The sequence below is a fragment of the Rhynchophorus ferrugineus genome, unplaced genomic scaffold (assembly GCF_030347505.1).
Source record: "Rhynchophorus ferrugineus isolate W39M unplaced genomic scaffold, kcgeb_rfMv2 rfM6, whole genome shotgun sequence".
NCBI lineage: Eukaryota > Metazoa > Arthropoda > Insecta > Coleoptera > Curculionidae > Rhynchophorus > Rhynchophorus ferrugineus.
Genome location: NW_027472585.1, coordinates 17,316,112 through 17,340,067, shown reverse-complemented (window position 1 = coordinate 17,340,067; position 23,956 = coordinate 17,316,112). Strand labels below are relative to the sequence as shown.

The window sequence follows — 23,956 nt, the reverse complement described above, 5'->3', positions numbered from 1 at the left end:
TAACAGATATCGTTAATTGAAATACTTTGAAGCACCTAATGCAAGAAAATATGCACTAACAACTGTATCCTGACCTAATTGTCCCTGGTTAGAATTTACATTTGTAGCTCTGACAATTTTTTTTCAAACGCCTTTGTAACATTACTTATCACTTTTGTTTTTGCCATTTAAATTAACAGTAATAAAATGCACAATAAAATTACATCTCGCCAATACCTAAACGAGCAAAAAACAGTTGACAGTTATTACAACGCATCGAAATATAATTAAAAACCCTTGTTCGTTTTTCAGTCTCATCAACAGGTACAAATTAAAGTTTAACAAGACGTATAATCAGTCGGTAATGATGTTATTTACCACGGCCATCTCCGATGTACTTTTACTAGTAATGGAATGAGATCAAATTTCACCTCACCAAAACGGTAGGCCAGTAATCAGAAACTTCCTTTTAAACTTCAATAATCAGAAAAAATATGCCATATATATCTGAATGGGTACTTTTTCGTTTTATATTTTTAATTGCACAGCGGCAGAGTATTAAGGATATTTATCGTAAATTATATCGATACGAAAATAAGATAATATGAATATTAACTAGCCATCAATAAGGCTTGACGGAAGAAACTATTAGGCTGTCTAAATATATTATGAGGTAATTGCTGTCGATTAATTAATTTGTGCTATTGAACTTTTTGTTTATCGATTATATTTAGCGTCGATGAAATGCTTCGTATCGCCTGATTTATGCGGTACGGCGTAAAGAATTCGTATGCGGACGCTTTCACGTGTAATTTATCAATAACACGATTTAGACTCGATTATTTTTCGAATTCAATTACGAGGTACATGGAAAATATATAACAAGGATTTTTGAATGTTTTTTTATGGACGCAATTGTGTGTTCCGGCTTTTTATTTTTCATGTTTAAGGTTTTTGTATTAGATCACAAAAAAATTTTCTCAACAATATTTAATACTATTTTATATATTAACACCATTTGTACCACATACTGCTGTATACATGTATACATTTCATTCATTTTTGTCTCAGTCTTTCGGGATTTTTCTTCTCTCCACCCTTGCATCCTATATTATCTACGTACTCTTCCACTGATTCATTATTCAGTATTTTCTTAATTATCTAGTTCTCATCGTGTTCATCTTTGTTACACCCTTGACTCCTCTAAGGTCTGCTCCTCTCATTTCTATTGCTTGTACATTGCTTTCTGCTGCTATCTCTCTTTGATACTACCTACGTCTTACGTGTCTCACCTCTGTTGTATCTATTTGACATTTTTTAATTATTTCATCCATTAATATTGTAAACAGAGTTGGTCTTAAACATCTACCTTGTCTTAGTCCTACTTGAATTTTGAATTTTACCATATTACTGATCGTAATGTACAAAGTTTCCTAAAAGGACGTTTCTAGCTTGTAAAATTAATTTAAAAGTAAACCCTCGATAGGATAAGTGTTTATTAGTTATTATACATTCGGCAATTTATTTCTCAAAAATTATAACCCAAACATAAACTTCATTTGTATACTTTATAAAGATTTCTGACGTTTGAAGTTATCTACATATCCATTAAGATGAAAAGAGCTTCATCAGAAAATCTTTAGAAAGACTCATTCTTACACGAATTGAACTTTATAAGCTTTTCAGTGTAATGATGATCTGTGTGTGTGATATTCAAGGCCCTTGTGCGTTTCTAAACTGCAAGAGTCTGATCTCCACAAACACTTATTAACACTCCATGATTTTCACTATTCTTTATGGCCTTGGTCGACCCGAATTTAATTTAGTATTGCTCTAGTCTCTTCAACCTTTGTGATGCTCTTTCGTATAAGAGAGACGCTTAATCTATGATTTAAAAGGCGAAAACTTCAAGATCACGATCACACAAGTATAAGCTAATTTTTTCTTTGGATACCTTCTGTATAGACAGGGAAAGAGTTCTTCTTCATGGCGAGGCTTATGTTGTTGACACAACTTTTAATACATCGATTAATATTTCAAATATGTTTGGCCCTAACCTTCTCCAGAACATGACGTTATTAAAGCCAAAAAAATGTTTTTTAAACGATTTGAATAAATGGTGATATTACTTTTATGAAATAACCCACCTTTTGCTACTATATAAACGTTAATAGCCGTGAAGATTCAAACAGTCAATTTATGTGACATAAAATGTTGATACTGTGTTAAAGTATAGTGATAGTATAGTATGATCACATAGGATAATATAATATTAAAAAGAAACATATATAAAACATCACAAGTGTGCGTTTGTGCTAATCAGATTCTATACAATTCTGAATGCTCAAAAAGTAAATAATAATAAATAAAATGGAGATTATTTAAAAGCTGTGTCTTGGTCTTTATAATGTAATACTTAGTATATTATAATACTTTTTAAATATATATATTAATTAAAATAAAAGTAATTAAATAACATGTTCATAACTTCAGCATCCTTACATATTGCACGAATATAATGAAGTGTAAAAATATTTGATGTCACCTTTTTCAATGAAACAATATCTGCAGTTTTCCTTATTATTCAAACTTCCAAATAAAAATAACATTTTTCACTCTACCTGGTCTAGGAAAAATTTCAATTATTTCAGAGCAAGTTTAATTTTCTTAAAATAATATTAATTGTCCTTTAAAGTCTGCAGTAACTCGATCTAGTAAGAATGCAGAATATACATTCTTTACATAATTAAGTGTGGTTTTGATTTTAAAAAATCTAAATAATAATTATTGATTGCTTGAATAAATAATAAATCCATTTAGTTTCGTGGAATGTATTATATTTGTAAAGCTTTGGAACCACTTACGTCCATTATATGTAGCCTCATTAGTATTTTGTTTTTATCTATTATAAATGTAGAAAAATTCATCAGAAATTGCTTGAATTGTCGAAGTCCCTGGAAACCATGTCATTTACTAGTGATATCAGCTCTGATTTTTATTCTGCGTTATTGCTACTGAATTTAACTTGCTATGAGATAACAGAAGATTTTTTAACAAATGTTAGTATCAAAACTGAAAGTATTAAATGATAGTTGTCATACTATAGATATTCAGGAACTTAACAGTGTTTCAGCCATAAATCAAAACCTGTTAAAAGAAGGGCTAAAAGTTTAAGAAATCATTTAAGTTACCTTAACTAAAAGTATTCAAATGAGAGCTTAGTATCAATTTGGTATTGTAGGTTAAGTTGCAAGTATCATCTTAGACAAAAAGCAGAGCAAATCAGACTCAAAATCAAAGAACTTTACTGGTTAGTCGGAAGATACTCAACAAAATAAGGAAGATACAAACCTGTTAAATGCCTTAAGATCATAGAGATTGGTTTAGCAGTCAATTATGAAACCTATTTGGAGTTATTGATTGTAAATATAGCGTAGCACTAAAACATCAAACCGAGTTCCTCGATTAATTATCAAATATCATGACCTCAAGCTCAAGCATTCAGCTCAACTTAAGAGGATATACGAAGTTATTAAAGATTTCGCCTTAACACATAAAATTAAGTTAGTAAATAACAACAGCAACATAGAAGTAATACAGCTACGGGATAACGGGCAGGAAATCAGAAGTTTGAAGCGGACGAAACCACATGAACTTTTATAGTATATTAGTGTTAGTCTTAACTTTAGTTGAAGTATTTTAATTTGGGAAATATATACTGATATGTCTTGCTTGTGTATTGATGCAAGTACAACAGAACTATAATAATAAATTAATGTGTAAATTAAGATTTTACTAAGCATATGTAATGTACAACGTAATAATAAAAAGATCAAATGTTGCTAAAAACGAGGTCAAAACTGCACAGGAAGGCTTAAACAAAAGTTATCAATATTATTCAAGAATGTGCTACCAGGTGCTGCAACACCATTTATATGCTAAAACGTATTTTATAAATCAAATGCCTTATACCTTTCTGCATCCACAAATAATAAAGTTTCACTACTTAAGAATTAAAATACAAATTGACTTGAATTGATACAAAATTTATTTTTTCTTTTTTGTTTGATTTTCTGTTCATGTATATTTTACGAATGCGGATGTCAAGGAATGGGAAAATTCACAGATACGAATATTCATTACATCACTATACGTAAATGACACCCTGCATTTAAAAGAAGTTGAAAATTACATTAAAATGACTTTGATGTTTGTCATGTAATGTCAATTTCAATTATAAAAAAATATTAATAATTGTGTACATAAAATTGATTATGGTGCTGACAAATATAAAGAGTACTACACTCGCTTCCTGCATGGCCATTTAACCACGTTCAAATCAGACAATCTGACATTTTAGCTCTCCGAAATAATTAAATAAGAAAGAGGTTTCGGGTCAGAGAGTGCACACTATTTCATTTAATGTCTATAATTATGTAAAATGGCAACTTAAAATAGAATGTGATTATTTGAGGATGCTATGGCGTGAAACTAATAAGCCAAAAATTAACATGACATCTCGGTTGTCGCACTACCGCGTTTCTCATAGCTAACTCGCTTTTCCTTATGCGGGCGGCAATCTTCTATTAATTAAAACATTCCTGACTGTTGGATGATGGTTTTAAAATTGGTGAGTGAGCACGTTCCTAGTTCCTTTCACGACAGTTCTTTCTATGAAGCTTCATAAATTGACGATTTTCATGCCTAATCTTGTATCTTAAGTTCTCCGTAATAAGGAGTTATTTCTAAGATGAGGGGGAGAGGATTTATATATTAATGTGGGTCTGCTACACTTGAACTATTGAAAAACGTATTATAGTTATTCAAAATCAGGGTACTTTATAAACGATAATGGTGAAACTAATTGATAAAGTATAATTGTAGATAACTATTAAACAACCTAACCTAACAGATACATTCGATGGTCTTGACATTTCTCTAAATAAAATAATAGCTTTCCATTTAGTGTTATTGAGTGTATATAGACGCTATTTATGGAACTATGGGGGCTGATATCTGCAGCCCGTTTTTTAAACTTAGCTCTAGTTTTAGAAATATCCAATAAATTCATTATTTTAGTATTTTTGACCATTAACGGCCATTCATTAAATTAAAAAGTATGAATCAGAAATGAACAGATCTTGGACGGTGTCTTTTATACTGCTTGGGATCATTTTTACGAATTATGGCCCAGTAATAATCGCTCATAGTCCCAAAATCTTTGGTATCGCCTTTCGATTTTCGCTGCATCTTGATGTAGTTGGTTTTCTTACTCGCCAGTCGTGTCGCCCAAAATTTGTAGGAAAAAATCAAGACGTAAATGCAGAAAATATATTTTGAGAGACATACGAGCTCCATACGTGCTTGCAATCCGGTGATGACGAAACTTTTAAACGATGCCTACGCTGCTGCTTCATCAGGCATTAAACATTTTATAAACTTTGCGTCAGTTATTGGTTTTCGAAGATCAGGTCCGACATACATTCTTTGATTTTGAGTATGACCGTCTTGGAAACAACTTGGTAGTGTACTTGGCATAGAAAATAAAAGTATACATTTTCACCAAGTGACCACTTGTGGAGTATTATTCTGTGCGCGTTACAAAACAATTTCCGTACCCATGGCTTGTCAATGTTTACTATAGCTGCACCAATACACATATTTGAATACATTTTCATTATTTTTTCATACTTGCAACCCTTTGAATCAACTTTTCAACGTTGGGTCTGCATTTTCATACATGCCGAAGCACGAAAACATGTTCAAAATGATGTTAAATGGAACGTCGTGCTTAACGGAGCCCAATGCTGTCACCATATGTGATCTCGAAAACTAGAACCAATCTTGACAAACGAATTATAGATCTGGGTTCAGAGCATCAAATAACGTTCTGCTCGTGTCCAAGAGTTTGACCCCAATTTGTAGTAATGTTTTGCGCGTCGTTTCATCACTATGGACGAGAATTGGTTCTAGCATCATGGTACTGAATCAAAACAAGAGGCCAGGTTGCTGTGAGCACAATTATTCTGCTTCAAAGCATGGACGTCTTCAGAAACCAACGAAGAAAGCAGGGGAAGTTTTTTTGGGTTGAAAAATAATATTGTTCGTTTATTAACTCGGTGATTTATTGGTTTTCTTCTAATACCCCAAAAATGTTTTCGCCGCCCCCATAGAGAAGTATTTTTCTAGAATTATTCTAATCAACGATTAATTACTATTATTAAATAATTGGACAATCGTTCCATTATTCTGTAAAATTTTTAAGATATTCAAAGATATTCGATGCCTTCTTTGTTATTCTTTGAAAATGTTGTTATCCTGCAATCAATATATTTGAAATTTTTAAAAATATGTTGATTATTGGTCAACAAAATGGCATTTAAGAAAATTAAAGCTTAATGAGGGCGTTTTTAGGAGAATATGATTACCATGTTATCAACATAAACTTCTGTAAATTCCTCAATATTATTTTAGGGTTTTGGTAATACTAAATATATCCTGCTGTTTTAAAGAATTATGTTTCAAATCATCATCAAACCATCAATATTACTTTACATATGTTAATTAAGACTTAAACCGTTGTAAATTGACCATGTAAATTATTTCTGTTTCAGTTATTGTCTTGGAGTAAGAAAGTTGGTGAAGAAACCCTCAACAATCTCACACTGTCGCTTCGAGCTTCCGGAGATTCTGACGGAGTGAAAAGTGTAGCAAATAGTTTTGACGAATTTTTCTTCAAAGCTTGGGTAAGAATTCATACAAAATAACCACATACACGAATCCACACATGGACGTACACTCACATACAATGTACAGAAAAAATAATATGAACACCATGCAATATAGTACATCTTGTTGCATGAATATAGCGGAAACCAACGGTAAACTACGAAAAAAGTTATTCAACGATCATAGAACCTGGACACTTGATGATTGGAAGCGAAGAGTGATATGGTCTAAGGAATCGTCATTTGAATTGTTTCCTATGAACTGCTGGATTTATGTATAGAGAACCTCAAAAGTAGCCTACGATCTGGACTGCCTGATTCTCACTGTCAAACATAATTCATATCATGGTAATCATTTGTTTCTCTGATTCACATCGCTGATCCGATTACTGTGATTACTTATTTGACTAGCATATTACTGCCAGATCCTGCCATATTCTAAGTTTATAATGAGCCCAATCACTTCGCATTGCATACACATGCCCACAATTGTGCTAGCCGGGGAGCCGTCCCTGCAATCGCTAGACCTCAGGAAGTTTCAGAGCAGATCAATTACATTGAAACAGTTCTATTCATTGAAAACTGTTCAGACTGCAAATCTATTCCGCGAAGAATTGCAGTAGTTTTAAAGGAAAATGGGACAAGCAGTGGTCAAGGCGACAGGCGGTCCTCCTACAGTTGCCTCCTATAGTGGCGGATTCGACTCCTGCTGGGGCATAGATGTACTTTATGTTTGTGATTGTAATTGTAAATATCTTTAGGCAACAGTAAAATCTAACAAGGAATAACCATCTCAGTCATTCCAGTAAGCAGACTGGGTAAGACCGGATGTCTTCTAGAATGGTCACTGGACAGTCGGCAGGATTAATGCCGAGGACCGTGGTTCGGAGCCCACGTTAAACAGTAGGCCCAGTCCAGATAAACCCTCGAAAAAGGACACTTTAAAATATTAAAAAAAGAATGGTTACTCAACACTTTATTAGCAAATAAATCATGTATATATTTCAAGTGTTCATACTATTTTACCTTATATAAGTATACCGTAGGTTTGTTGTAGTATGTTTAAATATCAACAGGTCGGCGAGTTTTATTAAACAATTAAGAAAATAACTGAAGAAGGGAAATGAAGGGAATAGACGCTGTTAGTAATTAAGACAACAATTTAAATACATTTTGAATCGAGCGTTACTTGAACGACCCCTTCAGGCTAGTTGGTTTAACATCGTCACTGAAAATAAGGCCTTCAGTGTTTTATTGGGATATAATTAAAATCCATCTACAACTATCTCCGTATGCATTATGATACTGTCACTTTCTTTTTTGAAGTAATATGATTTAAATTTGCCTTCAGGCTGTAATATACCGTAAATAAATTGTAATAATACCTGCAATATACACACACATACACAAGTATATCGAGATTGTTTTACTTCGTAATATTGAATAATCTCATAACAATACGATCACATTGAACTGGAAGGCAAATAGGAGTATTCGCCTTGAAATTCGATGTAAAAAACGGCAGTCCAGTAATTATTTATAATAAATAAGTGCAGATCTCCACTGATGGATAATTATCGTTATCGTTAATGTTGCAGAAATATTTTAAATGTTTAGTTTTTCACCTTGGCAGTTTCTTTTACTCTGCTATGTAATACGAGTTGGTTTATAAACAAGATAATTTTAAAATTATCTTTGTAATTAATGTTTCTTGGAAAAACAAATTGAGACCAAAGAAATCTTATTGGATATTATAAGAACTGATTCGATTTTTTTTCATTCGAAATAATGTGATGAACTATGGAATCAGTTTTTAGAATATTCATGTTTTCTTTACGCTTTGTTTAGTTTTATGCATTGCAAAGTTTAAAGTAAAGAACATGTTTTATTTCATTGTCAGACCATTATTACCTCTTTTAAAATGTAGGGTCCCAAAATCTGTGTATATGGCCAGTCAATAAATATTTTCCCATTGCAGTTTTTTTCTATATTTTAAAGTCTCCTTTTACCAACTAGAAGTTTATCTGGACTGGACCTGCAGTTTAAGGTGGGCTCCAAACCACGGTCGTCGGCATTAAGCCTACCGACTGGCGGGTGACCAACTTAGAAATCATCCCAGAAGACATCCGGTCTTACCCAGCCAGGTTACTGGCGTGACTGGGATCATTTTCCTTCGCGTATTTTGCACTCTTGCCTAGGACAATCACGAATATTAAACAATGATAAACATACGGTAGGTGTACCGTCCTGTCGCCTTTACCACTGTCACCAAGCCGGCCCCAATATAATTGGAACTCCCATAACAAATCATTTAAAGAGCGATTGATCATGTTTTTATCGAAGCTGTGAAAATGAAGAAGATTATCCAAAATAAGCGTTTATATTTCTAGTCAAACACTTACGGCGATTTAAGGTTCACATTTTTGGAAAGAACCTCCTGGCGCAATCTTCCTGAACCTCACCAAACCTTTTTAAACTATGGTATACTGAGATCTAATTCTCAAATCATCAAAATTATGTATACTTACTAATCTTACAGGACCTGAATCCAATTGAAAATTCTGGTCCTATTCGCCGATACTGTCTAGATCATCCAAACATTTTGGAAAATTAATTTTCATCTACACAAAAATTTAAACTTCAATTAACTGATATTACGTCGCTGTAATATCGTATCTAACAATTTACAACATTATGCCGACTGAAAATTAAGAAAAATTGTGCAGAGTCCGGTTTTTATTCGCAAAACACAGCAGAATAACTTCAATAAGACACTCAAATGTTATTAGCAATATTTGGGCGAATACCTGTTTCTTGATGTTAGTAAAATAACTATATCACTAAATCGTAATATCATTAAATAGTATTTTCAATCTGATAAACAAAGAGTATGAATTATTTTTGAAATAAAAGCATGGGTGCTTGCCTGAATTTTGATCAGTGATTGTCGAGAATGTGAAGATCAATATAAATCAGTGTTAGATTTGGGGGTTTTGGTACATAATATCTCTATATAACAATTTTTAATTAGTATTATCAGATTTTTCAAGGTATGTAAACGCTAATCAAGGAATATTTAAAATTGCATTCTTAACATAACAGCTCATTAAAATCTTATGGATTAGAAACATATGGTTATACTGCACCATCGTATCCCCTTTTGTTGTTTGTATTTTAAGGATTTAAAAATGATGATATTTATGTCAGCAGAGAACGGTTGGAGGACTAACAAAGTTCAAGGACAATAAATTGTCAGCTTTATTGGGTGCAATCCAGCTCAGACTGCCAAAAAACTTTTATGAATCAACTGTTTCCATATGTTTGCATGCTATGGGAAAATACAAAAGGAGAAAAACTGTTATCACACGAAATGACTGAAAATTCTTTTCAAATCGTTTAAACATTGCCACTTCATTGCTTGTCGAGCAAAAATGAAGATTTCCTGTAGCGTATTGTGGCTGCCAATGAAAGGTGGATATACTACGGAAATTTTAAGTATTGCTGTGCATATGGTGGGATCCACAAAGTGTATAGTATTACGAACTGCTAAAACTGTTACTGCAGATGTCAACTAACTTCAATTGAATAAATTAAACGATGTGTTATTGCACAAAATAACAACAATGACGGGTAATTGCTGTATAATCATCCACTTGCATGGAACCGTTCGGCCACCCATTGGAATTGTGAAGCATACACTGTTACTGCGCAATCTCGTTCTGCCGTACCCAGGTTAGTCACCAGACATAGTGCTTTCTAAATGTCATAATGTTTCTTGTTCATAATGATTGATGCAGCGTGGCTCCGAGATGCGGAAGAATTATATCGAATTATACGAAAATATATCGATGATTGGATTGTTTCTAAACCAACATCACCCTTTCAACACCGTGCACCTTGCAACACGTGCATGTTGCTATAAATATTGAAGAGTTGTGCTAATTTTTATCAGAAGATGTCTTTTTAAAGTGAGGAAAATGATCGGAATACAAGCGAAAACCTGAAATAACACATGGGCTGAAAAGTCCCGGGAGTAACAAGGAAAATGCGTTTTTTTGTTCAAAATTGGCTTTATTTATCAGCGTAATCTCCATCAAGAGCCACGTAATCATTTCAGTGCCGCTCTAACATTTCAGTACCACTTTTCCAGAACGATTTATCTTTTACCTCAAAATAGGTCTCAGTTTCAGCGATAACCTCTTCATTAAAGCGAAATTTCTTACCGCCGAGCATTTTTTTGAGGTAAACCATAAACCCTTTTTTTGAATTTCCAACAACGCTATATAATATTCACCATTGATGGCATTTCCCTTCTCAAAGATAGTCGATGAATATTACACCGCGCACATCCCCAAGTACCGAGATCAAAACCTTTCCAGCCGATTGTTGCTTTCGGGCGCTTTCGATGCTAGTTCCCCAGTTGCTGTCCACTCAGATGACGATCGTTTTGATTCCGGAGTGAAGTGATGGATCCATGTTTCATCCATTATCGCATATCGATGCAAAGATTCCGGTTTGTTACGTTTAAACATGGCCAAATACTGCTCAGAATCATCGACACGTTCTTGTTTTTGGTCAACATAAAGCAAACGAGGCACCCACTTTGAACAGAGTTTTCTCATAGTGATATCAACTTCCTCAAACCCAACTTCTTTTGATCTTTACGATATTAGCCAACTCACGCAACTTCAATTTTCGTCAAACCATTCAAAACGATTTTCTGTATTTTTTATGTTTTCTGGTGTTACCACCTCATTTGGACGTCCACTGCGTTCTGCATCATCGATGTCTCTACGACCACGTTTGAAGTCAGCAAACCAACGTTTTATTGTTGTTTCCGATGGAGCGGAGTCCTTATAACACTTTTCAAGCCCTTGATTCGTTTGAACGGTATTTTTTCCCATCAAGAAGCAGTGTAAAATTGAAACACGAAATTATTTTTGATCCATTGATTTAAAAATATCAAAAGTAGTATCACTCTTAGCACAATAACTCACAAACTTAGAGTAGAATATCATGAAATTTTAACAGCTTTCTTTTGAAGGTTGGTACTAACTGAAAAAGTGGCGAATGCAATAAAATTAGCGCCATTTATGTGTTAGTTGAATTTTTCGTTCCAAAGTGTATGTCTTTGTTTACAAAATTCATCATCATCATCATCAAAATTGTGTGTTTATTTCAAATATGTTGTTAAATTTAGTCTTGTAACACACAATACATGAATATAAAAAATAACCATCGTATGTTAATAGCTCTATAATAATTTATTTATAAGAGAAAATTTTAATAAATGATAACATGTCTATTAATATTTTTCATGAATCATTGTCACCATTTCTAAACCATTTTGTAATCTCGATGACCTGTTACGTCATATATTATACAATGCTCTTTTTTTCCTAATTTTAGTATCTCTTATTTTCCGAAACACGAGTTTCCCAAAACAGAACATCATCGTAAATTTCAGCGGGCACGTAACACCCCGCATTTCGCGCCTTTATTACCGCAACTAACCACCTGAATGCCCCGACATGCATTCTGCAACACTTTTATGACAATAATAAAACCGTCTCTTTACTATGATACGTTTTATGGGCTGAACCCCGTCTGTCGTGGGTCGACCAGACCAAGGAAAATGCAATCAACAATAAAAAGATTTTTCCTTTCGGTGAAGTCGACTTTTCAACTTAGCCCGTGGGCGACAGCTGCGAATAGCCGTCCGAGAAATTGGAAGAAAACCTCCTTACAATGGTTTACGTGGGATGACTAAATAGTAAAATACACTGTGTCAAATTTCGACGTTTTTATACAACGGAGAAATTTTACATAGTACAACTACTTCCTCATATTTAAATACTAACAACAGAAAAGTTACTACTTTGGCCTATGGAACTTATAATTTCTTGCTTCGAAAATACCAAAATAACAATTACTTTTTCTTCATTATGTACGAAGGCCAACAAGTCCTTAAAATTTGTACAAACACCAAACACTTCTCCAATGGTTTCTTGAACATCTTTAAGTCATAAAGTATGGCTTTTTGTATGGTATGGTATGGTTTATTTTTAAGATATCATCATTGTTTACTAATATATTTCAATAATAATACAGGAATAAATTACATCTTCACTGCATAATTAATATAATAAACTCCAGAGAACTAAAATTTGTCCTCAGTTACTAAATCAGCTACTAAATTTTGTCCCAATATGATTCAACTCCCATAACAAATCATCTAAAGAGCAATTGTTCACGTTTTATCGAATCTATGAAAATTAAGAATATTATCCAAGACAAGCGTTTCTATTTCATTTAATAAACACTTACGGGTCAATCAATCTCATAGATTTGATTAACAGGTGATTTGAACTCCATTTTTATGCCAAGAACCACATGGGATATCGATACGATACGCGTCACCTTTGTTACAAAATATTTTGGTTGTTAGAAAATATCACAGCAAATGGGAACAAATAATTCAAAATCATGTCTTAGAGAAAAATATAAAATAATAAGTGGAAGTAAGAGGAGTAGCAGTAACAGTAAAGATTATGATTTTATTTAGCGTTGGGGACTATCGATTGAAAACAGTCGAAAGAGTCGACAGTCACAAAATAGTTGAAACAGTCGATAGTCAAAAAACTAGCGACTGAAAATAGTATTTACTATTTTTAGTCAAATGCACGGCTCGACTGTTTAGTTCAATTCGTGTTGTCAGACGAAGATATATGAACCCTTTCCTCTATAAATTGTGAGAGAGAGAGGACGGAGATAATTGCTTGGAGCAGTTAATTTCATATGTGCTTATATTTTCCAAGGGTAATATAAGCGAGACGGAGATGTACATATTCCTTCACGTACTAACTTTAAAAAAGAAAAGAAATATAATTACTGACTACTATTAACATGCAATTTATAATTTCATTATAAACGAAGTAGAATTACTTTTATATTGGAATGTTATGTGGATCTTAACCAAAACCTAAAAACTAAAGATGTAGAATAACCATAAATACGAAATAAAAATTAAACATATACCAAAATATAAAATCATAAAACTATATATATTACATACAAATTTAGCATAAATTGGGTACATTTTTGTCAAGGTAGCGGCTAAGACGACAGATCCAGATCGCTAAAAATCAGTCGAATGAAACTAGTAGAACCAAAAATAGTAACTAAAAGTACACGACTGAAACAGTCGATAGTAAATATTAACAAATTCAGTCGGACCGAAAATAGGGACTGAATACAGTCGATAGTTCCCAACACTAATTTTATTATTTTTACGAATAAGGACAGTGATCAAACAGAGGCGTCAAAAGCGGACTTAGAATCAGGGGTGTGCAACTGCAATGGTAAGTAGTGGGGCAAAGTTTCGCTTAGTCCAATCATTGGCGGCGCTGACAACGCGAATTTGATTGGTTAGTTTAAAATAGTTATGTAGAAACCTGTAAGGAAAATACTTTGCTTTGATTGGTCTGCCATTTCTCCTGATTATTTTGTGACGTCACATTTATTGGCCAATAGTATTTAAATAAAAATCAAATTTAAATTTTAAAATTAATTTATTAAAATAAAATCCTATACAAATATACATAAGTGTAAATAATATAAATATATATAAACAAAAAGCAAAAAAACAATTATGAACTCTATTCTAGGCAATATTAAAATATCTATAATTCTTCTATAAGGCCTTCCCATATATGTTTAGTGCCATCAATTTTATGGGATCTATTAGAGTTCTAACTTATCTTGATATATTGAAGGTAAACTTTAAATCCTTTCCTGTTGATATTACATTAACTTCATTAAACCAAAAATAAAATCAAACCTCAGAATAACTTAAAATTTTGTCTTGAAAATCATTATGGATTGGACAGTCGAAACACTAAAAATGTATGTGTTTTTTAACAATATTTAGATTTTAGAGTATTTAATCTGTGGAAATACTTAATATAGAATATAGACAAATATTGCATGTTGTCTCTTTTTCAGAAGTTTTGTTAAATAGCCTGAAATAAGACTAAAATACAATATTAGACTTTTGTTTTCCTCGGAGCAAAATTCTCTGGAACTGAAAATATAGACTCAACTGGTGATTTAACAACCTCAAGTGGTACTAGATCTCCCGTTAAAAAAGAATATAAGTTATCTAACATTTTCATCTTCTTCACAATTTGCTCCGGGAGAATGATGTGAAAAAATTGAAATGATGAGCCCTTTTAAAAATTTCTCGAACATACTAGGGGAAGGATGCTGTTTCTACCTCTATGACCTCTAATAGATCCAACAAAAATCTTTAAGCAATCTTGGTTAAGATTTGTTAAACAAATGTAGTTATTTGTAAATTTAGACAAAATAGATTTCTTTAAGTTAATAAATCCCCTAAAAGTAGCAATGAAATTTTTAATTGATGGCACCATAACAAATATTTTCTTAACAAGGCAATCAAATTTAAATATATAATTCCTCTACTATAAAATGATTGAACACTGATTGTTCTAAAAAGTTAAAGTATTGCAAATATTTTAGGGATATTTTATAATTAAAAGTAGTATTTATTACTACTAATTATCCAGTTATATTAATTATTACCTTCTTGTAAGACTTCTTTATGTAGAGACATCACACTGACAACATACGCACAACTTGGTAGATTAATTGAATTTTATTACTACTAACATCTTCATAAGTTTTTGAATTTCTGTAAACAAACAATATATAAACAGACATGTAGTAGATAGATAATTTTATATGTACCTGATAAAACCAATGATGGATATGCATTTACCCAAATACCTGTTCGTGAAGGAAGGATAATTCTAAATTTTTCACTAATATGTCCATAACAAACACCATGACGTTGATATATTTGCATTGTGGTTTATCCAGGTAACTTACTACTATTTACTTGATCAACCCATTTTTGGAAAGGAGCGAGATCATTCTTTGGGAAACGATGTCTAATTTCCGTAGTAGAATTTTACCCCGGTACACTACATATTTTACTACACTGACGTATTGTCATCAATTTTTATATTATTACCGCATAATAATTAATGTAAAACAGAAAATATGCACAACGTAAAACGAAAATTTCGTGATCTAAACAAAAACCATAACCTACAAACAACAAACATAAAAATAGACGCCCATAGAAAATGCTGATTTCACACAATTTGATCGACCAATCACATTTCATGTTAGTGGCGGCACCTGGAATTTAAACTGCCAATCACAATTTGTGATCGCAGCGCTACAGTTGATTGAACTAAACAAAACATTTCCCCAAGGTCGCCTATACCGTGAAATTTCTATTTTTTCTATGCTTAGAATTAGTCTTAGAATCAGTCAGCCTAAACGATAAAATAAAAACTCTTACCATCCTTGAACACCATGCTAATATAAAAAATGTGTTCATACAATATAACACAGGTTTGTGTTTTATCTGATAGCAGATTTAAAAATATAACATCTATATTTACCTCACATCTATAACGGTGCTTAATATTTTTAATTAGTTAAATTGAACATTTTATAACTCTGATAGCTAATAAAAGAACAATACAAACACAAACTTAACATAAATCTTAAACTCATCTAATCATATGTTTATACTCTTTAAACGATTACATTATTTACAAAAAAATTTTAAAAATATACTATGTTGTATAATTTTACTATAATAAGAAATGCCACGCGATTAGTTTAAAACAACTTATTATCGATTTTTAAATTTTTGTAAGTAAGCAATGTTAATATAGTCCAAATCTAGGCAATAAATTGGAGCTTCATGACATTGAAATTATCAGGGTCTTAATGGAAGGAGGTTCCTTTTAATTCAAATGATGAATTTGACGTGTACATCTTTTTAATGCAGCCTAGTAAAAACAAACTATGTTCAGTGCTGTGAGAACTTAGAACTCTTTAAGACAATTACATTACCCTGGTATCACTTTACAACTAGTACTAAGTACTGTGTAATACTCATCATCACTTTGAACTAGTAAATTGTAACTTTTAGCGGTTCATGAACTCTCGAAGGAAGTTCAAATTTCAGTACATAAAATATGTATACAGCAACATTTTCATAATTTCAAATATGAGAAAGACCAAGAAGTTTTCAGCCTAATTCTATAATGAACAATATTCAATAAACATATATTGATAAGACAAATCTCGTATATGTTGCAGAAACAAATCGAAAAATCGACAGACTTAGTAGAAGAATGTAAAAACATCAAGGACACGAAAGGTCAACATTTGAAGGAAGTCTCATCCAACTTGCACGTGCAGATGAAGACTTTCAGGGAACGACTAGAGGAAACCCGAGAACGTATCGACGACAGCTCCAGGTGTTTCCTCCTACTGGAGAGCTGCCACGATATCCTGGAGGACGACAATAAGGAACAGGAAGAGTTTTTTAAGATGGCTCAAAGAAGTGGCAATGAGAAACTACTTCATTTGTGCAAGGTATTTTTTGATTTTTATCTCATTATACCCATATTAATATATTGTTTTTTCTTTTATAACATTTAGAATGCAAAAAAGCCTAATCCTGATCCAATAGAACTCCACCAACCTCCAGACAAACGAGGGGACCCTTATAAAAACCCTCAGTACCATGACAAAGAAATTAGTGCCTCTAGTACTCCACAAAAATCACAAAGCACACAGATCAGGCGAAGATCCGTTAGCTCCTTGGCTTATATTTACCATTGCAGGTATTGCTAGCTTGCATGAAATAACTGGTGCTTTTCTAACTCCCATTATTTATTTCAGTCATCATGCTGCTGGTGAATCATGTAACTGTTGCGAGAGTGACACAGAAAATACCATATCCTACAAGCTCAAGAAAAAATATATACAGATGCAAAACTGTCATTGTAATACCAAGGATAACTCAGAAAAGAAAATCAACACTACATTAGTTGGTAAGAAACAATTCTCTTCAAATATTGAATAATACAGGGGTTAGTAATAAACAGTTATCAAACATTTTGAAATAGAATTTGGTGATATTTCTAGTAGAACCATTTTTAATTGTAATTTTGTTATTTTTGTTACAATTGAGCACATTTTTTTATAGTGTTAAATTATTTTTCTCAACTAAATCATCAAAAGTTATTTCTTTTGCCGGTACAACTAGTTGACAACAGCTGACTGCTGTGTTCATCACAATCATTCGATGAATTTATTGAAGAAGCATTTGTGTAATAGTACTAATCATATTTTTATGAATACAGGAATCAAAGAAGAACGAGAAAGTGTTGAGAATCTCTTGGAGAAGATGGACAGTTTAGATAATTGTAGACGCTGCGACAGTGGGTTATCCACCACCGATAATTCAGTTGGCGAGGACACTTTGTACAACACCAATTCCAAAAAGAAGTTACAAAGGAATTGTTCTTGTCAATATTATCGTGAGGGTTGTACGACTTGTAGCGGTACTAGCTCCAGCAACAGTGGTGGTTCTCAGCAGGATAATAATGACAATCAGCAGGATAGTATCATAGAAGAAGGAAGTGATGGTTTCAACAAGAGGTACGTGATGATAATTCAATCTTAAAAATAACTAAGTCCGTAAATAAAATCATGTTTGCTTCAGTAGCAGTAGCGATGACATTGAGGATGACCATTACGGCGAGGAGCGAAGAAAAGTACCACCTGTATCAGCTAATAACCATCTCTACTGTCACGCGTCGACATTCGATTTACCATCTGATGCCTTATATAATAACATGGATGCGAAAACACAGAAGTAAGACCTTCTTAATTGTTTTAATGCCATTTTAACTATATCTCACTGATTTTCAGGACTTTGAAGTACATCATCAAAGAAATGATCGAAACCGAACGAGACTACGTCAAATCCTTGGATTACATCATCATAAACTATATCCCCGAGCTCCAACGGGAAGATATCCCTCAGGCATTGCGGGGACAACGCAACACCGTTTTCGGGAACGTTGAAAAGATCTATGAGTTCCATCGTCACCATTTCCTGGAGGAGTTAGAGGAATGTGAGAATAATCCCCTCCAAGTGGGGCAGATTTTCTTGAAGTATGACAAAAGATTCTACCTGTATGCTTTGTACAACAAGAACAAACCCAAGTCTGATTCGTTAATGTCGGAATATGGTACCACTTTCTTTAAGGTACAGTTTGTCACTATATCTGCACTTTGATCTTATATAATATGATATGATATAATTAGACCAAACAGTTGGAACTTGAAGATAAAATGGATCTGGCAAGTTATCTGTTGAAGCCCGTACAAAGAATGGGGAAATACGCCCTTTTGTTACAACAAATGATGAAGGCATGCGCAGCTTCACCAGCCAGAAGCACCCAAGAACTGGAGGAGCTTCGCCAAGCGGAGGAAATGGTTCGTTTTCAGCTTAGACATGGTAATGACCTCCTGGCCATGGACAGTATAAGAGAATGTGATGTAAGTCATCCCGGATCATGTAGTTAGCGCCATCATCACCATATCTGCTTTATTTAGGTTAATTTGAAAGAACAAGGAAGACTGTTAAGGCAAAATGAATTTCTCGTGTGGGAAGGTAGAACAGGCAAAAAATCCTTAAGACAGGTCTTTCTGTTCGAGGAGCTTATACTGTTTAGCAAAGCTAGGCGATTCCCAGATAGAAAGGTTAGTCCTCGCGGTCGCTCAGTAATTTTTCGTTGGCTAGAAACAACAAATTGTACATTGAATTGTACTATGTTGCTCATCTAATGATCTCTTTAAATTTTCAGAATCTCGACCTCTATATTTATAAAAACAGTATAAAGATGACCGACATCGGACTGACGGCTCGTATCGGAGAAACACCGACCAAGTTCGAGATCTGGTTCAGAAAACGGAAACCCAACGACACTTTCACTCTTCAGTCGATGTCTGAAGAGGTGAAGAAGGCCTGGACCGAAGAACTGTCTCAGCTGTTGTGGAAGCAAGCTATCAAAAATAGAGGTAAATTAGAACGATGGTGTTGGAGCATATCTAACTAATGCTTTTCAGCTGTAAGAATGGCGGAGATGTCTTCAATGGGCATTGGAAACAAGCCTTGTTTAGACATTCGGCCCAGTGCAGACCAAATCAACGACAGATCGATCAGTTTTGCACAACTGAGTAAAAGTAAGGAGCACTTTTTTTTGTTAATACACACACCACATTTTTTTTCTTATTTTTTAGACATGTGTATTTCAATACTTTTGGTAATATTACACAATGTCAAGTCTTTCGCCAGCCAGGTGATTAACTCAAATGTTTGATAACAGCTTAATATATGTACTACTTCAATTCAATACTTATTATTTAAAATATTTCATAACTCATTTAATATCATATGATCTTTTTTTATAGAGTCAGTTTTATCTGATATCATTCAATTACTATTAATATTAGTAAATTACAGGTTAATTTAAATTGTACTACATTCAAATGATTTTTTTACTCAATAAAATGTAATCATATCTTGTCCTAAGTAATATTAAGAAAGGCAATGCCACAACATTCAAAACATATATTTGGTACAGTTGTTTTTTATGTTTCTATATCTGGGGTTAAAGTAGGTTTGAGATGCACTTTTTTAAAATATTTTGTTTATATCAATTACCAGATAGTAAGAAATATAATATCATATATAAGATGTACGAGATCTTGCGACATTGACGAAATTGTAACCGCAGTGTAGTGGTATTTGAAATATCCGTGTAATCATCAAGATTATTGAAGACTATTGAAGAGCAATGAAAATTGTCAAACAAGAGTATTGTACAGAAAGAAATAACCAAATACCACACAGGTATTGAAAACAAAGATTACATGTTGCCGCTGCTGTAAAAACCAAAACGATATTTTGAGATGAATTTCAATATCCTTATATTTTCAACAGATCTTGAAAACAAAAATGAATTAACTCTTGCAGTGATTCTTGCAGGAAATTATTTGAATGTATGGGTTGCTGTAGCAAATAAGTTAGAATCATTCAAAAGTAAAGAGATCTATCAGCGCCAGAGAATAAAGGTCAATATTTATAGTTTATTTATCATAGTCTAATCACGTACCAGACCCATGAGATTTGAGTTTGAGAGGTGATAAGTACATATCTACCGAAATAAGTTGTCACTGTAAAAGATAGCGTTAGTACTTTTTTCATTTAAAATATTTTAGAATTTCCAAAATTACCACAATACTTTTGAAATTTCATTCCTCGTAGATTACACAATCTTAACATAAATAACAATTTAAAATAAATATAAAAGGCAACCATTAAAACTACAAAATCCTAATTAATTTCTGTATAAATCCAATCTATAGATCATTTTGCACTCTTTTTATTTGAAATCATTTAAATTATATGATGATACTAAGAACATTGTTGAAATTTAACAACCGGCTTCAATATTCAAAAGGTGTATGATTATTAAACTATACGCACATATATAATGTACTCACAAATAGACGAATATGTAATAATGTTCCTTTGTATAAGGTTTACCAAGACGTTGGAAAGCATTAGAATCCTACAAGACCTTTTAGAAGTATTATGAGGGTTTCCAATAAAAGACCTTTTAAATATTTTAAAGGTAACCAATGTGATTAATATTGGCGATTGCTGTGTGCAGTAAAAAACAACAATTTGGCTTCAACTTTATTCAGAATCCGTTTGGCAATGAATTATTTGCGGCTTTGCTATTTCATTTGAACAACGATGATTAGAGCTTCCCCTTTTGTTTTTAGTTGATACATGACCACACAATTTACGTTCCTTTTTATTTCCCCCTCTCCGTAGCCGCACCAAGATTTCGCAACTCCATTGCAGGTCCCACACCGGACTCATGCCGAACAGTCAAACGCCCGCACTCGGTAATATCCATGTCCAGCATGTCATCGAGCAGCACCAGTTCCGGAGGATCCGGAGGCCACTCTACCAACCAGACCCATTCCAGTATCGGGTTCGATACGAACTACGAGTCTCCGAAGCCATATCATCGTTCCGCCACGCTCAACAGTCAATGTTCAGTGGGTAAGTTTTTGTTTGATTCAATTCTTGGTTTATTTTATTGATGATGGGTCGATTTTTTGCAGAGAGTGGAATAATAGCGGACATATCGGTCACGTCTGACGACTTCTCCGAGCAGAACCAACACCACAACTAAGGCGAGCCTTAAAACAGAGAACAAAGTACTTTTTGACTCAAGTCATGAAACACCATGTGCCAGATGTCTTTTATTTTTTAGTTCTAAGTTATTCGTATGTTTGTTGTAGGATTCTAGTATCTCCTTAACATTGTTCACGCTATATTTTCCAAACACCAATCCATTTTAGTTATTTCTTTTTTTTTTAATACTTGTATATACTAAAATCATATACTTTCATAATTTATTGCTAATTTCGACAGTTTCTTTCTATATCCTCCGAAATTATCTACCAATCTATTTTATTAGATTAGAGTCAAGTTATAGTACCTAAATAATTAATATATTTTATATATACTTATAGAGTTTACCATTATTTTGGCTGTACTTTTCTTTTTGTTGAAATACGAGGGGAATATAACGAATATTATATATGAAAATAATGTTTGTTTCTTGGATATGAATCTTTTAATGATGTTCCCATTCTAACATATATGTTTCTCCGACTCTCAGTATAATTATGCTGTATCTATTTACATGTAAAAGTCTTCTATTGATGATTTTAGTTAACCAGTTTATATTGAACAGATAAATAATACCGATTAATTAAAAATTTGTAAGATGCAATTTTTATATTACACAATAGTCATAATATATAAATATGTAAAAAAACAAAATGATGTTTTGTTCCAACCACATTATCCTTTCATTCAGCCTTTATACTTTTCTAGCTCCAAGTTCATGGGAAAAGTAAAATATTACACGATTCATAGAATTCATCAGATATTATATCATATTTGTTATCATATGTCAGTTGGGAGAAACATAAAATAAAATTTCAAATTGCTGTTATTTAGTAACCTTACATTTACAAATCGGTCTTCAAAAGCAATGTTTAGTTTTCTTATGTTATTATCTTATTATTCATTTGATATAAATAAAGGTTCTCTATAAGAACGGGTCGATGTTTTTTCCTTACTATTTTTTACAGGCGACGCGTGATTTTAGTATACCGTGTCTTCCAATGTTAACTTGATATTTAAAAACACCTTTTCTACCACTAAATGGTGTAGATGTATTTGGTACCTGTCTTGTTTTTTGATGGTACCTAAGTCTCGAATCGCTTTTTTTGCAATACATCTTATTTCTTTATTATTTCATTCATAAATGTTATGAATACTGTTACGTGTACACAGCAATTGTGTTTGTCGTGTATTTTTCCTGGATTACTTTTGTAATTTTGTCACTCAATTTTTTTGTTGTTATATGTTTTCAACATATAAGATGGTTCGATGTTGGAAAGTCATGTGTGAGGTATTAACTTTATGCTTCTTTTATCTGAAAGGTTTGAAATATTTTGTACAGATGTTAGTGTAGGACAGGTCAGCTTTTCAATTAAACTTTAAAATAAAATTTAATAAAACTAATTTTAAAATTCAATTAAATTGTTTTTGGTTTAATACAAACATGAGCAATTGTGCAGATATCACCTTAGTACTCACCACTGTTTATTGATGGAACTAATTGATTTGATAAGTTTATTCCCTGTTTGATCTGCTATTATTTACCATCTGGAGGTTTGAAAGACCCTGATCCAAACTGTTGGAAAAAAGTTTAGAAAGTGATGGGGTTACTGCTGGCGCAACGGTTTTATATCAGCATATCTAATAATTTTTGCTTATATGCAACTACACCACAGAATAACAATCACTATCTTGAATGCGGAATCTCAACTGTACCAATGAAATATGAGTATGTTTTGTCTATCTGAAAGTAACTTGCCTATTGAAAATAAAATAGTGTCATTTTCGGAAATATTTTTGAAAGGAAAAATTAATCGATGCTGACCAACTTATTTTGTTTCTTCACTGACTTAAAACTAGGTGTACTTATTTAGGAAGATCCAATGACCCTTACTTAGTCACTAATAATTTAAAATAAAAGTTAGTAGCACACCTCACTTCATAACTTCATAACGTCGTTTGATTCTCCCAAGTTTGTGTCCCGGTTCAGTGTTATTTTCCTCATGTCTTATTGCAAATCTGTTAATTTTCTCTGTGAAAGTTAGATTCCTAAGATCTCGGTATAAATTGTTCT

At 32.8% G+C, this 23,956-nt stretch overlaps 1 protein-coding gene and 1 long non-coding RNA gene across 9 annotated transcripts in view; one reads left to right on the top strand and one right to left on the bottom strand.

The window, feature by feature from the left end:
• Nucleotides 1–22,536, top strand: part of LOC143197888 (uncharacterized) — a 533,325-nt gene extending 510,789 nt beyond the window's left edge. For 3 of the 7 annotated variants that reach the window (XM_076406674.1, XM_076406676.1, XM_076406680.1), the window contains exons 12-24: nucleotides 6,594–6,725; nucleotides 16,911–17,189; nucleotides 17,256–17,440; nucleotides 17,499–17,650; nucleotides 17,963–18,260; nucleotides 18,325–18,477; nucleotides 18,534–18,873; nucleotides 18,933–19,166; nucleotides 19,224–19,370; nucleotides 19,475–19,688; nucleotides 19,737–19,853; nucleotides 21,514–21,747; nucleotides 21,810–22,536. In XM_076406674.1, the coding sequence (XP_076262789.1) occupies nucleotides 6,594–6,725; nucleotides 16,911–17,189; nucleotides 17,256–17,440; nucleotides 17,499–17,650; nucleotides 17,963–18,260; nucleotides 18,325–18,477; nucleotides 18,534–18,873; nucleotides 18,933–19,166; nucleotides 19,224–19,370; nucleotides 19,475–19,688; nucleotides 19,737–19,853; nucleotides 21,514–21,747; nucleotides 21,810–21,880 (2,556 nt within the window). In that variant the 3' untranslated portion in view covers nucleotides 21,881–22,536. Of the gene's footprint in view, nucleotides 1–6,593; nucleotides 6,726–16,910; nucleotides 17,190–17,255; nucleotides 17,441–17,498; nucleotides 17,651–17,962; nucleotides 18,261–18,324; nucleotides 18,478–18,533; nucleotides 18,874–18,932; nucleotides 19,167–19,223; nucleotides 19,371–19,474; nucleotides 19,689–19,736; nucleotides 19,854–21,213; nucleotides 21,308–21,513; nucleotides 21,748–21,809 lie in introns of those variants that run through there. The other 4 variants (XM_076406675.1, XM_076406677.1, XM_076406679.1 and 1 more) reach the window with 4 other exon arrangements.
• Nucleotides 14,483–15,616, bottom strand: LOC143197890 (uncharacterized). Of its 2 annotated transcripts, none has more exons than XR_013006102.1 (3): nucleotides 15,477–15,616; nucleotides 15,312–15,420; nucleotides 14,483–14,604 (listed from the first exon to the last, which is right to left on the bottom strand). It is a non-coding gene; the product is annotated as an uncharacterized LOC143197890 (long non-coding RNA). The 2 variants fall into 2 exon arrangements; XR_013006101.1 differs by lacking the exon at nucleotides 14,483–14,604 and adding an exon at nucleotides 15,080–15,217.
• Nucleotides 22,537–23,956: the final 1,420 nt, after the last annotated feature.